The sequence below is a fragment of the Pelodiscus sinensis genome, chromosome 24 (genome assembly GCF_049634645.1).
Source record: "Pelodiscus sinensis isolate JC-2024 chromosome 24, ASM4963464v1, whole genome shotgun sequence".
NCBI classification, from domain to species: Eukaryota; Metazoa; Chordata; order Testudines; family Trionychidae; genus Pelodiscus; species Pelodiscus sinensis.
In genome coordinates, this window is record NC_134734.1 from 16596710 (window position 1) to 16612956 (window position 16247).

Sequence of the window (16247 nt, forward strand, 5' to 3'; positions counted from 1 at the left end):
GTGAGGGCAGCGGGCGAATGCGCCTCTCATAGCCACTGCTGGGGATGTTTGCCCAGGAAGGACATGGCTCTGACAGCCCAGTGCTAACCCAAGGAGTGAGGAAGGCTGGGGGCGTTATGCATGTGCCCCCCAAACCTGCCCATCTCCCCACCATTCCTCCATGCCCTGTAGTCATGCCAATGAGGTGATGTGTTGCTCCTGGCAACCAGCCAGTTCCCCTCCATCTCACGGACCCCTGCGCTGCCCAGCACTGTGGCTAGCGAGCAGCACCTGGCGCTGATCACAGGTGTCTTGATGCGCTGACTGGAGTTCCCCAGGACAGGTGGTTGGCTTGGGGCAAAGGCCTGGGGTAGCCAGGAGGGGGCTGGCGAAAGGAGGGGCAGAGGGCTGGGCCAGGCTCTCGCGGGTGTCTCCTGCTCACCTGCTTCTGCAGCTGGCTGAGCTGGGCCGACAGGCTGTCGATGCGGATCCTCGACTGCTGCAGTTCCTCGTGGGCAGCCCCCACCATGTTGCTGTTCCTCTCTGCTGACTGCTTGGCGTTCTCCAGCTGCAGCCCAAGGGCCAGGCAGGTTAGCGCTGCAGAGGGGCAGCGGCTACGCGCGCCCCAGCGGGGAGGGAGGACGACGGCCCAGGGTGGGGCTGGTCACAGATTCCCGCGAGGGTGAGCTCTCACCAGCCCCTCGCCAGAGACAATGGCACCGACCGGGCTGCTCAGTGGGAGCCGTTAGCTGCAGAGGAGGCTGCTTCTCTGCATTTCACAGGTGGGGCCCAAAGAGAGGGACGAGCCCCCCAACCTCCTTCCAGTGCCCAGCTTTAGTGGCAGCTCAGCCTGACCGGCTGGTTTCACACAGAGGGGAGGCCTCTCTGGGCTGGTGGAAATCAGAGCTCCAGGGAGTTGCGCGCTGAGCTCTGAGAGATCACAGGCTGCTGGTGAAAATTTGGGTTCACGTGACCTACTTAAAGGCCCAGGGGCAGAGGCAGGAACAGAACCCAGGGGTCCTGGCTCCAAGGCCTGCGCCCCAGGCCCAGCAGGCTGCCATCTCAGATCCCTGGCCCCGTGCACTACGTTACCTTGGAGCCATAGGTCTTCTCCAGCTCCTCCTTGTACAGCTTGACCTGGGATTCGTGCTGGGCTCGCATGTCCTGCAGGGCATCAGCCAGCTTGCTCTCAAACTCCCGCTGGCGGCCGTTGTCGATCTCCACCAGACGGGTCTCATGCCGACGCTTGGTCTCGCGAAGCTCCTGGGGGGTGGGGGGGCATAGCAAGGAGGGGGTGTCTGAGCCATGGAGTTCAGGGATAGCGCTCACCAGCACAGGGCAGCAGGCAGCTGTCAGCCTTGAGAGTGGGCCCTCACTGGTACCAGCTGCGACTCCCCTGTCCTGTGGGGAGCTGGGACGAGCCAGGCTCAAAAGGGAATTTCTCCGGGTGGAATTTACCTGCCCCTGGGGGTGGAGGCTCAGGGCTTTTCTACACTTGATCTGCTCCAGCCGCACAGCTGACCGAACAATTCCTCTGTCAACCTACTGTCGTCTCTAGGGGGGCTTTGTGCGGCGGAGCTAAGCTGCCCTGAGGTGTGGAGTTTCCCCCATCTCCCCGGAAGTGAGGGAGGTGGGGGCTTGCGAATAGAGCTAAATGGATCCCCTGACACCGGCAGGGCCCCTCGCCACAAGCTGTGTGTGTGTGTGTGTGTGTGTGTGTGTGTGTGTGTGTGTGTGTGTGTGATCAGGGCCCCTCGCCACAAGCTGTGTGTGTGTGTGTGTGTGTGTGTGTGTGTGTGTGTGTGTGTGTGTGTGTGTGTGTGTGTGTGTGTGTGTGTGTGTGTGTGTGTGTGTGTGTGTGTGTGTGTGTGTGTGTGTGTGTGTGTGTGTGTGTGTGTGTGTGACAAATCACCGGTTGTACAGTGTACAAGGCTGCACCGAGGAAAGGGGGTTTGCTATGGGGCAGCGCTCACCTCGCTGTAAATGTTCTTCTGGAAGTCGAGTTCCTCCTTCAGCGTCTGCAGCCGGTTCTCGGCGTCCACCCGTCGCAGCATCTCGTCCTGAAGCTGCTTCTTCACCTCACCCAGGGCAGCTTCCAGCTGTGGAGGGGGAAGGGGGATGGGGGATGTGAGCGCAGCTAGGCGGAGAGTCCCAGACCCAGATGGGGGCGGAGGGGAGGGGGTCTCTAGCAAGGTGCCTGGGGTGGGGTCTCCAGCGAGGTGCCTAGGCAGGCAGCTGCTGAGCCCTACACTTCTGGAGACTTTATGCCAACTGTGATTGATCTATTTGCATAATATCCATATTCACTGCCTCATTTGCATAAACAGAATCAGAGCTAAGCCCATCAATTCTCCCCTCTCCCCAATACAGAACTCACGCCTGTCACACCCACTCCCTCCAGCCCCTTCGCCCCCACCTCCCGCAGGTCAGTGGCTCTCCCCAGCTGCCCAGGAATGGACCTTCCAAATAGTGGGTCTCCAGGCCCATTTGGGCAGCTGGACAGGACTCTTCTAGTCTGCCCAGGCAGCAAACGGGACCATGGCCGGCAGTCGGCACAGCCAGTCCATGGGTCAGCCGCCATCATCCCCCTCTGCAGCAGGAGGGGGCCGAGGCTCTCGCCTCGCCTCTCCCCTCAGCAAAGCGACGCCACAGCTCGCAAGTCAGCGACAGCAGCAGGACTAGAACTGCAGCCTCCCCGACTCCCCCCGACAACAGCCACACCCTGGGACCGCGCCTCTCTTAGGTGATGCTTAGGGGTCGCCTGCCCATCACCCTCCCCACCGTCCTGCCTAGCTGAGACCTAGCTGGGACTATGAACTGCCCAGAGCTGCGGGCGACTCGGCGCCATGGGGGCAGGACGTGCCTGGGGAATGCCATCATCTCTGGCACTGCAGAGGATGCCAGGGGGGCGTCCCAGGGCAGGCGTCAGGGCCTGCTGCTCACCTTGGACACTTGTGCCCTCAGGTCCCGGATTTCGTTCTCCAGGTTCCTCTTCTCCCCCAGGGCGGTGGTGAGTGCAGCTTCCTTTGAGTTGAGCAGGGCCTCCAGGTCTTTGAGGCGCGCCTGGGCAGCCAGCAGGTCCCCTTCCTTCTTGGCATTCCTGGAAGACAGCCAGCAAACGGCTCCAGTGATGTGCTTGGGAGAACCCCCTACCCCATAGGGGCCCACAGCACAACTGCTGGGCCCAAACACGCCCCAGCCCCAGGGGAGAGCTCAGACCCCCAATCCCAAAGGCCTGGGTGAATTCCACATGCCAGACTAACAGCCCGAGTGCTTCACATGGCCCCAGAACAGGCCCTGATTGCCCAAATCCTGCTGTTTTGCCTGGACCAGTCAGCGACTGTCCCCAGCTTGGGATGTAAACGGACGGGGGGCATGTCCAGCGGACGGCAACAAAAATGATTAGGGGGGGCTGGAGCACGTGACTAACGAGGGGAAGCTGAGGGATTTGGGCTTGTTTAGTCTGCAGAAGTGTGAGGGGGGATTTGATAGCAGCCTTCAGCTACCTGAAGAGAGGTTCCAAGGAGGACGGAGAGAGGCTGTTCTCGGTGGTGCCAGATGGCAGAACAAGGAGCAATGTCTCATGCTGCAGTGGGGGAGGTCTAGGTTGGATATTAGGGAAAACCATTTCACTAGGAGGGTGGGGAAAACACTGGAATGGGTTCCCTAGGGAGGGGGTGGAATCTCCATCCCTAGAGGTTTTTATGTCCCAGCTTGACCAAGCCCTGGCTGGGATGGTTGAGTTGGGCTTGGTCCTGCTTCGGGCAGGGGGCTGGACTGATGACTCCTGAGGTCTCTTCCAGCCCTAGGAGTCTGTGATTTTAGGAGGGGTTTTACACCCGTGCAGGGAGTGATGCTTCACAACTCAGGGAAGTGACACTGGAGCAGCAAGCTCCCTTTCATGCTGGCGCAGAACCATCCGCCCCATGCCGCTTGCCATAGCTATCCTGCTACAAAATTGACAAGTCTCTGATCTCCTGGGGCACCCAGCTTCCCATTCCCCGCATCACTGGGCGACGGGCCTTGAAAGCAGCGATGGCAACAGCCCAAGTTCTGGGCCCAGCCCTGCTGGTGTTTATCGGCTGGTGATTCAGAGTGGCACGGGGGTGTTTAAAAATCCAACACCTGCTGATGAAGGACTTGGCAAGCGATTCTTTGGGGTATCAAAGCCAGGATCCCTTTTACAGCATGTCAGAACACACACACACACTCACTCACTCACTCACTCACTCACTCACTCACTCACTCACTCACTCCCCCTCTTCTGGGCCTCCCCATCAGGAGCTAGGAACCCACCGAGTCAGGGGCTGAACCAACACACCACAAAACGACAGTCCCTGCCTGTTCCCAGAGACCAGCCCACTAAGCACCCATCTTACTCCACACGACCTACTGAAGATGACTGGGAGCCACAGCACGTTTCAGTAACATTTTACATCCTGGAGATGGGAGAAGACGGGCGGGGATTTGGGTGGGAATTTTCTGGTGGCTCGTGATTTTTGGCGCCAGACTTGGGACCATGGGAAGGCGCTTGGTTTCCAACGGGACAGTGCCTAGTTCTGTTTCCAAGGCAGGCCCCTTTAGAAAAGAGGATTCAGGTAGAGCTCTGAAAAATGGGGTACCCCAAAGTAGTGAGCTGCTTCTGAAACGCGAGGTCTTCAAGAATACAGGTTGGACCTCCCTGGCTAGCACCCTGGGGACCCTCCCAGCTGTCAGCCCCTCTGGCGTGCCAGTCCTGGCTTCTGTTCCCAGCCTGGCTGGGGCTTGCTCCCCGCCACTGGCCCGGCAGGGGCTCTTAGCCACTGGACCCGTTGCCGCTGGCCAGGACTTTGCACCTGAATCCTGGCCATCTCTGCTCTCAGGTGGGCTCTCTGGGCCAGTAATATCCATGCAATCATGAATGTTGCTGCACCAGAGTGCGCCGGATTTCAGAGGTTCATTATAAGGGACTGATGGATAAGGAAAGACCATGAGATTTCCAGGAGAAGTATTTACAGCTCAGCCCAAGGAGAGTGGGGGTGTCTGAAGGACTTAGACCCCCAATGGAGGGAAGGGAAGGGAACTGTTCAGCTCTGAGGAGATGAAGCAGAACACAGTTGCAGGTTGAGCATCAGGAAGCGTCTCCTACTCCACTGCAAACACCACAAGCTTTGCTGCTCGGGGAGTTTAAAACCAGACTTCAGAGTGATCCGTCTCCTGCTGGTGGACACGGTGTTGGCTCGCAATATACTGTGTGCCCTCTAGATGTTGCTGTGCGCTGCACAGAGCTCCAAGTGGGGCGTGAACCCTGGCACACAACAGGAGACAAAGGGGGCGGGAGGGTCAGGCTGCACGGAACCCGAGTTAGATCTGCAGAAGGTTTGAAAAATACACTCCCTGGTTAATATGGACTTTGACACCAGGCAGAACGGCAGCACTGGAGGGTAGGACAACTTGATTATCATCTCTTCCCTCATGCCGATTGATGGGAGTGCACTGGCAGTAGCGTCTAGAGGCCCCAATGGAGATCACTGCTCCACGCTACGCACACAGAGCAAGAGAGTCTCTGCCCCACGGAGCTTACAGTCTACACCAACAAGACAGACCAGGTGAGGCAGGGAAGTGCCCAGACTCCAGTAGCAGAAGATGCATCGGGATGAAGATCTACCTAAAATAAACCCACGTGGTTTGTTCCTCATCTTGATCAGGGCCAGCAATGTGAACCAGCCTCTTGCACAGGCATGAAGGAGAGAAATGGAAGCTCAGAAGCATCCGAGAATGTGACCCAAACGGCAGAGACCCTTGCAAGAACTCTCTCTCCCACAGGGAGCTGGGACAGATGGATTCCTTCTCGCAGAGACTCAGAGCTGACGGGAGGGTTGCTGGTTTCCATCTGGTCTGGCAGAGCAGTATAAACATCACGCAGGCCCTCCTGTGGGGGGCATCCAGAGTGCGTCATCAAGACCACTCATCTGCTTCAGGTCTCTCCCGTGGCATGTTCCGCATAAGGCCCGCAGAGAGAGCGTGCCAAATGCCAGCAGCTCAGCTGTCTGTTGCCCTTGTCGATGCAGGCTCTATCACTTGCTACCCCTGCTAACGCCCCAGAGCCACATCTGCCTAAGGAAAGAGCTAGAATGAACTGGACCCAGATTCCTTTACAAAAATATAGCCAGCCCGCAGATGGGGAGTGCTGCACTCTCGGCCGGAGACTGAGGCTCAGAACTCCTGGATTGAATTCCAAGCTCTGCTACCGGGCCATGATCACAGCAGGTCATTCTAGATCACATCGCCGAGGTTCTATTCCCAGCTTTGCAGCCTGGCCTCTCTGGGCCTCAGTTTCCCCACCTGGCATCGGCTTTGTGAGGCTCACTTGGCATTTGTGAATTGCTTCAAAATCCTCAGCTGACAGGAGCTAACCCATTGGGAAAGCAATGGGAAGTCTCATAAGGGCCAAGGAGCCGCTGCTAAGTCGGGTTACTCAACGTAAAAGTCTAAGAGAGCTTTTTAGGTGAGCAAATTCTTTACCTACATCTGGGATGCGACCGAAATGGGGGTTTCCTGCTTTCTGGACATTTTGCAAGGTTTGAGGTTCCACCCAAGACTGAGGTTCCACCCTGGCATTCCCACCCACAAAATCCATTACGCTCTAATTGCTGCTCTTCGCTTTGGGCAGGTAGCAGCAGCCTGCCTGGCTACCTAGGCCACAAGCAGACCGCATCAAGGCTACTTTCCATACCGGATGCTGCTCCTGCTGATCTTTATTCAGGTTCCAGGGAGGTTGCTAGACCAAAACCAATCAAACACTGTCTGCTTCTATTTTGGTAGGAACTATAAAAAAAAAAAAAAAAAGTGATGCTCCCCTGATCCTATTTCCCAAAACTGTGCTGGAAACATCCAGTGTGGGGTCAACCCTCAAGTGAAAATAAAAGAAGAGGATGATCTAGGTAAGTCTGTTAACCTCAGCGAGCAACATCCGTTTCAGCTGTTTCCATCAGATGCTGTTGGCTCAGCTCTCATAACCAGGGGATCCATGGGGATCTCTGGGGCTCTGGCTGTGCAGAATGGGCAGGTGATTTTTACAGAGAGAGACCCAAACGTGTGCGCCAGGGGGACTTTGTTTCATACTCATCTCAGCTACCAGCCTCTCCATTCTATAGTTGGGGAAACCGAGGCAGGTGGCATGACTTACCCAAGGTCACCTGGCAAATCTCATCACCATGTCAGGGCAAGAAGCCAGGAGTCCCAGACCACTGGCCTCACCCATTCAGTGCCCTAAGAAACCACGTTGCCACTGTTGCAGCAACTGACACCAGAGTGCAGGGCAGAGTTTTGGGAGGCTGCCAAGCTGACTTGCTGCCAAGCTGCACACGGTGTCTACATTCCGCCGGCAGAACAGGCCGGGGGCGGGCGCAAACTCCTGGCGCATTAGATCATGGGTAAAAATATTAGGGAGGGGGTGGTTAAGGCTGAGGCTCTGGGCCGGGAGCCGGCTTGCTTTGTGCACAGCCTGTCGGCCTTTCTCAATGCCCGGCTACAAGCGCCACCGACTCCCTGAGTTGTCGGACTGACGTGGGGACCTGGAGCATGCCCCCCAGTGGCTGCTGAGCCCAGGCCCTAACACTGCCTGCTCCTGCAGGGTGTGTCCCTGGGACTACACAGTGCCCCACGGGGTGCTCGGCACCTGGCAGCATCGGACGGAGCTCTGTAGTCGTCACACACGCAGAGCTCCCACTGAAATCCCCAGCAGCTGGTCCAACCAAGGCCCTTTCAGCGCTCCCAGTCTGGGGCTAGGCCCAGAGCCTGCAGCCTAACACAGTAGCTGCCTGATTAATAAGCTGCAGACGGGCCAGAGAGAGAGAATCAGGCTTTTCTGGGAACAGCCAGCTCCACACTCCTCTACACACGAGGCCTCCCCAGTTTACACCACCCGAGGATTTGGCATTTGGATTATCGGACAGAGCCCCAAAGGGACGTCCCTTGTGGTCAGAATTCCTGCCCATCAGCCACACAAGGCAGGCGAGGGAATATTTTTTGCTGGACCTACTTCTGGCGGAGGGAGGGACAAGCTTTGGAGCTCCATGCACCTCTTCTTCGGGTGGCCGGCAGACGTCTCCCTCCGCCAGACGAGACAGTCCCTCCCGTACCTTGTCTTGCTCCCGTTCTGGGTCCAAAAGGGCTGCAACAGCCCTGCAAGCAGCTTCCCGCTAGAGGTGGGCCTGGACGGTCCCCTCCAGAGGCATGTGGGCAGATCCGAACTAGCCAAAACACACCCGCCCACCGCAGAGACAGTTTCGGCGGCGGACCCGACCCCACCTCCCCGGCTCTCCAGGCACGGCCAGCAGAGCCCTACGCTCCATCCACATCAGTGACTCAGAGAAGGAAATGCCAACACGAGCATTCCCAGAGCTTCTCTGGCTTCTTACAAACACCCTCCTGCTGAATTAGCTTCATTTGGCAACAGCCTCTTCCTTCCTTAATCCCCCTGGCCTTTGATGATTGCCCACCACTTAGTTCTCTCTCTGGATATTCCCTCCCTTAACTCTTGCCTCTCCGGCCTGGTTCAGACATGCTGGGAGACCGACAATACTGAAGAGCTGGGTCGGGTCTCAGCATGCCAAGCCTAAGACAGCCTCCCCAAGTGACACAGCAACCACTGGAGTGCAAATTGTTCTCATCAGCCTCTTGTCGCTTGAACAATCCAATTCACTTTTTTCTCCTCTTTTCCCCCCCCTCCTGCCGCCTTCCCTTATTCATTCTTGGATCGGGACCTCTAATACCCCAGTCATCTGACAAGTGGTTTGTACCCACGAAAGCTCATGATCCTCATCTTCGTGTTTTGTTGGTCTTTAAGGTGCTGCTAGACTATTGGTTGTTTTACAAGTTTTTGCTAGTGTTACAGACTGGGAAATGACTTGCCCAATGCCACAGAGTGAATCAGTGGCACAGTCAGCCTCAGATTTTAATAGTGTCAGGTTTCCTGGTCCATAATCCCGCTTTCCTCTAACCACTAGGCAACTCTGCCTCCCAGAGGGTGGCTGCCAGGGAGGAAGGATTCCTGCTAGCCCAGGCACCAGGAAAGCAGAGGTCATTGCACACCACACCATCGCCAGAGGCTAGGCAAGTTCATGGATGGCTCTCCAACCAGCACAGCCTCAGTGCCCAGCGATGGGCCTAAATCAGAACCCCAGACCCAAAACCCGGAGTGCAAATGAAACCCTGGCCCCAAAGGCCAAAGAGCGACTCTTTTGAAGGTTCAGAGACATGGGAAGTCCCAGACTCCCAGCTGCCGGCGTGAAGCTGCCCCATGTCTTTCCAATGGAGAAAGGCAACTCTTACAGCTGGGGTGGAACCACGGGACTGAGAACCACCCAGGAATAAAGCGGCAGCCCCAAAGTCCCTGGCCTGCCCCTCGGGTGGGCTTTAGACCAGGCAGCGATTCGCACCCACTCTGTGCTACGTGAGGTGGAGGACCATCACGATCACTAGCCCATCTCTGTTCCGTGTCTGTAGGGCCCATGGCTGGGGTACCCACAGAGAAGGTCATTAACAGACCCTTCGCTGGATTGCAAGACACGCCCCTCGGCTCTGATCAGCCTGGCAGCAAGGGGATGCCAGGGAACGCCGCTGTCCTATCAACGCCAGGCCAGGTGCCGACCGCTGGAGCGGCTCTGGGCTGACATTGGGGTGGGCCTAATAGGCAGCATCACCTGCCCCAGGCCTGTTGCTATAAGCCCCTGCCATGTACTCAGCCAGCAGCAGAGCGCTGACAACAGACATACCGCCGGCCGGAGCAGGGAACGGAGCACACCGCGGCCGTGTCTCAGAGTGGCAGACACAGCGAGCGCCGAGGGCCTATTCCTGTAGCTTGGGTGTCAGCAATATGACATTTGTGGCAGGGCTGCTACTTCTTCCTGCTCACTCCTTTCAGCCCCACCCTCTCCTCCAAGCAGCGGTGAGGAAGGGCGCATAAAAATCAATGCATTTTTTTAATCCTTCTTCTTTCAATCAGGCTTTTGGAAAAATGCTTTTTGAGGGGAAAAGAGAACTCTAAAGATGGCTGTAGTTAAGATACATTAGAGCTCAAAGACCTCTCATCATGGAATAGGGATTACAAATTCTGATTTGATCCTATGAGACCTATTCCTGTAATGCTTGAGGAAAGGGACCTGCATATCTCATGGGGTTCCAGAGGCGTCTGTATAGATTATTTAGGTTCATCTTTCTATCTACCCAACAGGCCTCAGTGCTCAGTCTAGAACGGGGTGGGCAAAAGGGCCTCTGCGGGCCGGCGAGCGCCCGACGCCTTCTCCGCTCTCAGGGCGGGGTGGGGGAGAGCGGAGGAGGCTTTGCACTTTCCCGCACCCCGAGGCCAATCAGGAGCTGGGGGTGGGGTAGCCCTGTCCCTTCCCATTTAGGTCCCGCCCCTTCTTGTTTAGGCCCCGCCCCTTCTGGGGTGGCCCAGGGCTACTTACATTTTTGAAGTGGCCCCCGGACAAAGATTATTGCTCACCGCTGGTCTAGAAGCTACCATCAGAGATGCTTAGTTTTGCAGGAGTTGTGTCTCCAGAGCTAACATGCTTGTTAACAGCAAAAATGTTTTGATAGTAACAGGTCTCAACCCTATTGTCCCTCTACAAAGGTGTGTACACAGAGTCAATCCCTTACCTCCACGGGTGGGGAACGTCAGGCCCAGGGGCCAGATCCTCCCAGCACTGGGGATCCTGCACTGGCGCTGCAGACCCCCCGCCGTGGGGCTGGAACACAGAAAATCTACTAGCCTGGGCACCCCTAAGTTCTGATGTGTGTTGGGAGAGTCTTTTTGCTTCTTGGTCAGGGGCCATGTCAGTGAGGGTTTGTGGAGGGTTTGGGGTTTTTTTTTTTGCGTGTCTCACTTGTATGCAGCCCCCCGACTGATTTTTCTGTGAGTCAGCGGCCCCCGGCCCAAAAAAGGTTCCCCACCCCGGCTTACCTCTCTCTAAAAGTGCAAAGTTTCAAAAAGTTCAATGACTAGAAGATTGCTGGGGGCGGAATAGATCTGGACAAGGAGAAGTCTGGAGATAAACATGAGAAGGGAGGGGGCAGGCAGGAGAAACAAAAGTGAAACTGTTTGAGCAGCGTATCCCATTCTATTTGAGTTACATCAAATCCATCCTGGGCAGCCGTACGTGTAAAACACTGGGCAGCGATGGAGCCTGAGCCCGTGCACCTAGTCCAGCGATGGGCAGCCAAGACTAACGTGGGCTGCATGAGTGGCCCTCCTTGGTGGCAGTGGGCCACATGATGGTCAGTGGTGGGCAACCTGTGGCCTGTGCACCTCCTTTTGCGCCCCCGCCCCACACCTCTCATGGACTGGGACGCTTCCTACTCCTCCCCTTCTCTCCCAGCACTTTTGGAGCACCAAGAATCGGCTGATTCCCGCTCCGTCCCCCTCCCTCCCAGAGACAATTCATGGCATTCAGATTCTGGGAGAAAAGGGGAGGAACGGAGCATGAATCAGCCGATTCTTGGTGCTCCAAAAGTGCTGGGAGGGAGGGGAGCATTCGGAAGTGCGAGGTTCCAGTGCCCGAGAGGCATGTGGGGTATGCAGGGGGTGCGAAGGCCACCGGTGGAACTCCAGGGGGCCGCATGCAGCCCGCAGGTTGCCCCCCACTGACAGTCTCTCGGAGCCTCAGTTCCTCCATCTGTAAAATGGGGAGAATAATCCTTCCTTTGCCTTGTCCCTTTAGGCTGCATGCTGTGTGGGACAGGGACTGCATTACTGCGTGTCTATACAGCACCAGGGGAGTCCTGATCTCAGCTCGGGCCTCTGCAAGCTGCTGTAAAGCTCCAGACCGCAGCTCAGCCTGCTCTGAACACCGCCAGACTCTAGGAGGGTGCTAGAAATACTAGCGAACAGTAAAGGAATGGGGAAGAGAGATAAGCCGGCTGCACTGGGTGGTTTCCTGCCTTCCTCTTTATTCCCCTCCTCAGCATCTGAAGGCTAGGCCTTGTGTTTCTGCCCATGCAGGGGGGTTTTCCACAGACCTCCGGCTCCACGAATGGGGGAGTTGCCAGAAGCCAAAGCCCCATGTGGCTATCAGAGAAGATGCAGCTGTCATTCCTAGATGCAGACAAGGCACGTGAAGGGGGCACAGTGCCTGGCCACTCCTGTCTAGGAGTCAGGGTCCGAATGAGACTGGCTCGGCGAAGGCTGGGCTGGCACGGCACAGTCAGTCTAACCTCTCAGGTGCGGGAGGGAGTGTAGTCTAACAGTTAAAGCAAGGACTGCTCCGCTCTATTCTTGGCATTGTAAAGCCCACACGCTCTCTCTGCCTTAGTTTGTCCCTTGGACATGGGGACAGTCATTTGGAAAGTGGAATGATAGCTCCCTGGGAAGATGCAATGCACAGGAGTATCCTTCTGTGATGTAGTGGGGGTACTTGCTGGGCTGTGGTGACCCCTGCTGTCTGGAGCAAGACCCAGCAGGGAAAGCCTCACTAGGCAGAGGTAATGCCAGACTTGTTGAACCAGTGGCCAGACACCCCCCATGGAAAGGAACAAAGGAAGGTGGATGCTGCCCTGGCTGGGGGGCAGGGCTGGAAGAGGGTTAGTTGGTTGCTGGCTGGAAGGCAGAGAAGAAGGAGCTGGGGAGGGGGCTGGGACTCCCCTATCTCAAGGGGGGCATTGAGACCTCTTAGCCCCCAGTTCCTGTAACCAGATTACATCTGTGCTGCGCTGTGCTGGAGGAGCAATAAACCACCCTCAATTCCACTGGCTGGTGCAGTCTGTTTGTGCCATTTCGGGGGTGCAGGAGGCGGGGGACCCCAACGCGCCGTCACACCTTCACCCGGCAGTGTAGGTGGGGAAACTGAGGCACGGGGTGACTTACCGAATGTCACAAAGGGAGCCTGCGGCAGAGAGAAAAATTGAACTGAAGCCTCAGTCCAGTGCTTTGCCCCCGGGAGCCTTCCTCTCCCAACATTTCGAATAACTGAGGAGCTGACCTGAATCTGGCACAGGGGGACATTTTTTGCAAAGATTCCTCAAAGAGTGCCGGCCAGGTTAGAAGGCAGAGAATTGCGAAGGGGATCCGGATGGGCTGTTCCCATGTGAATGACTGGGAAGGGGGCAGCCAAATTGGCAGGCCGCGGCTTTCAGCAATCAACAAATGCCACGTCCCCAATTAACTCATTTAGTCCAAATAGCCTCGGAGAAGCCACTAGGGCTAAGATCAGTCCTGTGTGTGCCTCACACAGCGACTGTGCTCGTGCAATGAGCCTGCGCTGCTGTTCCAACGAGGAACCGCAACGTGAGCGGCCCAGCGCACAGCTGGGGGCAGAGGGGGAAGGCTTTCGCTCTGTGGCGTGCGCTTTTCTTCCGAGGAAAGAGAATCCACGCCAAGTTCCTTAAAACCTTTGGTGATTCATTTGCTGATGATGATGCACAGAGGAACTAAGAGGACAATCCAATTTGCTCCAGCAGGCGCCTGCATCTGTTAACATCTGCTGGGGAAGCGATGGCACCAAACCCAGCGCATCACTGAGCACGGAGGCGAGAGGCTGAACAGACCCGTCCAGTTCTGACGGCAACACAAACCCAGCTGGATTTGGCAAGAGCAGCTTTTATGACCCAGAGAAACAATACTCCACAAATCCCCGGTTTGGCAGGTACCTTCTGGGGCAGCTGGGGACCTGCCCAGTCCCTACTGTGGGTCAGAGCAACCCAGAGGCTGCTCTCGTAGTAGTTCAGGACAACGATACAGTAAATTCAGGATTCACTGGTGTGGCGTCATGACAGGTCTCCTGCTCTGTCAGTGATGATAAACGTTCAGCTGCGTGCGATTCTGTACACTCCCTCAGTATATCATGCCAGCTCTGCACAGATAGCTAACATAATAGACTTCAGGAGAGCCCCCAAAGACCAGACTCCGATAAGATACGAAGGCACCCGGGTCAAGTTTATTGTTGAACAAAGTACATTAATAGTCATCGGTAGCCAGAGGGCTTCTGAGCCCCTATGTGTTTAATTAATAGCATGGATTTCACTATTGCCCCCTGGGCCAGCTGAAGAGTTAAGCGGAGGTACCCCAATGTTTATAGACCGAAATGAACCATCTAGGATACCCACCGGACGTATTATCTTAGGCACTAAAGACACGATTGGTACCTCCCTTTGTACTTTCCTCCAGAGCAGTCACTGCCCCTTGTTCAGCTTTCATGCTTGTTGTTTCAAACTGTTTTATCATGTACTCAGCAGGGTGTCCCTGTACTGTCCTGGAGGAATGAATTTACACACTTCATGTGCTTTTCACAGTGCTAGCAGTTCTAGCACCGAGAGACACGGACTTGCAGGCAAACATCTGCTTTTGATCCGGCCTGTCTGTTATTCATAGTATAACTCTTGCTCACTTTGGTTCAAGAACCAGGACCATACTTCAGGCTCTTTCTTTCGTTCTCCTACAGCTCTCAGGTACACTCTGGCCGTGTCTAGACTGGCAAGTTTTTCCGCAAAATCAGCTGCTTTTGCAGAAAAACTTGCCAGCTGTCTACGCTGGCCGCTTGAATTTCCGCAAGAACACTGACTTCTTACTGTCTGAAATCAGTGCTTCTTGTGGAAATACTGTGCTGCTCCCATTCGGGCAAAAGCCCTCTTGCGCAAATCATTTGCACAAGAATGCCAGTGTAGACAGCACAGTGCTGTTTTGCGCAAAAAAGCCCCGATGGCTAAAATGGCGATCGGGGCTTATTTTGTGCAAAAGCGGGTCTAGATTGGCACGGACACTTTTCCGCAAAAAGTGCTTTTGCAGAAAAGCGTCCGTGCCAATCTAGATGCTCTTTTCCGCAAATGCTTTTAACGGAAAACTTTTCCGTTAAAAGCATTTGCGGAAAATCATGCCAGTCTAGACGTAGCCTCTGTGGCTGTGTCCAGACTCAGGGGTTTTTTCGAAAAAACTTCACCTGCGTCCAGACTCAAGCCGCGTTCTTTCGAAATTAAATCGAAAGAACGCGGCTTTTCTTTCGATGGCGGTAAACCTCATTTCACGAGGAAGAACGCCTTCCTTCGAAAGTTCCTCTTTCGAAAGAAGGCGTTCTTCAATGTAAATAGGGCTTCTTCGAAAGAGAGCATCCAGACTCACTGGATGCTTTCTTTCGAAAAAGCAAGCCGCTTTTTCGAAAGTTCAACGTGCAGTCTAGACGCTCTCTTTCGAAAGAGGCTTGCAGTCTAGACATAGCCTGTGTCTCATACTCCTGGGAAGGAGGGGAGAGCTGTAATGTAGGTATTATGCCCCTGTCCACTCCCCCACGCCCTGCCCTGGCATACCCACCTATGCCAGGAGCTGGTCTCTCTTGCCATCAGCTGGGGAAGCCCCTGTGCAGGTGTGCGTGTGATTTCTCAGTGGGGCCAATCTCCAAGCGGACAGAGCAGCACGCAGCCGGTTTAGTGTAATTGAGAATCAGGCCCTTTGCATCCAGTCCTGTGGCAGAGGCTCTGAACACCCCCAGTCTCCATTGGCATCAGCAGGAGCAGAGGATGCCTGGCCCTTCTGGTACTCTTTATATGGCAATGGGGGTCAGCATGCTGGTCCGGCTGGGACAAGGTCCTTCCCTAGAACTCACTGTTCGGGGAGGAGCAAAGGATGCAGCCACAAGCAGCCAGGCAATAGAAACAAGCGTCATGACATGGTTATCCCCTATTGCCTGGGAGCCTCGCAGGCTCTGGTGGATTCCCCCTCCCAGCCCCGCTCCTGGCGAGGCAGGGCTATTACCCCATTATACAGATGGGAAGCTGGGGTACAGCTGGCTCAGGGACTAACCCAAGGTCACATGTAGAGTCTATGGCAGAACAGGGAACTGAACGCAGGAGACCCACATCCTAGGCCGTGTTCCCTATAAGCTGTGTGCTCGGGCAGCCGCTTAAGAGAGGTTCCAATGCTGCCCAAACGATTAGCAGAATGCCCCCAGCTGCCCATAGCCAGCAGCATGTGTTTCTATTGATGGTGCACAACAGCACGCCATGGTGCACATCACACAATTTATTCCGCACATACATGGAAAAAAAATTAGAGGGACCATTGATCCCAGGTGAGCACCCGAACCAGCCTTCCTCTCTGGAATTTAATTTTAAAACTCAGACGCACTAAACCCAAACAACTTTTATGGCTCTTCCATGTTTTTCAAATCGACATTAAGCACTGGGCAATTCTCGGCCTGTTCAACAGCTTCATTCTCCTTTGGCCTGTGCCTCCTACAGCACTGCGGCTGCTCCTCAACAGCAGGAGGAGAGATTCTGGATTCGCTCACTGGGATCTG

General features: G+C 55.6%; 1 protein-coding gene across 3 annotated transcripts in view; it reads right to left on the reverse strand.

The window, feature by feature from the left end:
• The window catches only part of LOC102443460 (prelamin-A/C), a 114546-nt gene that overhangs the window by 13002 nt on the left and 85297 nt on the right, over nt 1-16247 (reverse strand). For all 3 annotated transcript variants that reach the window (XM_075907263.1, XM_075907262.1, XM_014568950.3), the window contains 4 exons: nt 2923-3079; nt 1953-2078; nt 1072-1242; nt 422-547 (listed from right to left, as the gene is read on the reverse strand). In XM_075907263.1, the coding sequence (XP_075763378.1) occupies nt 422-547; nt 1072-1242; nt 1953-2078; nt 2923-3079 (580 nt within the window). The remainder of the gene's footprint in view (nt 1-421; nt 548-1071; nt 1243-1952; nt 2079-2922; nt 3080-16247) is intronic.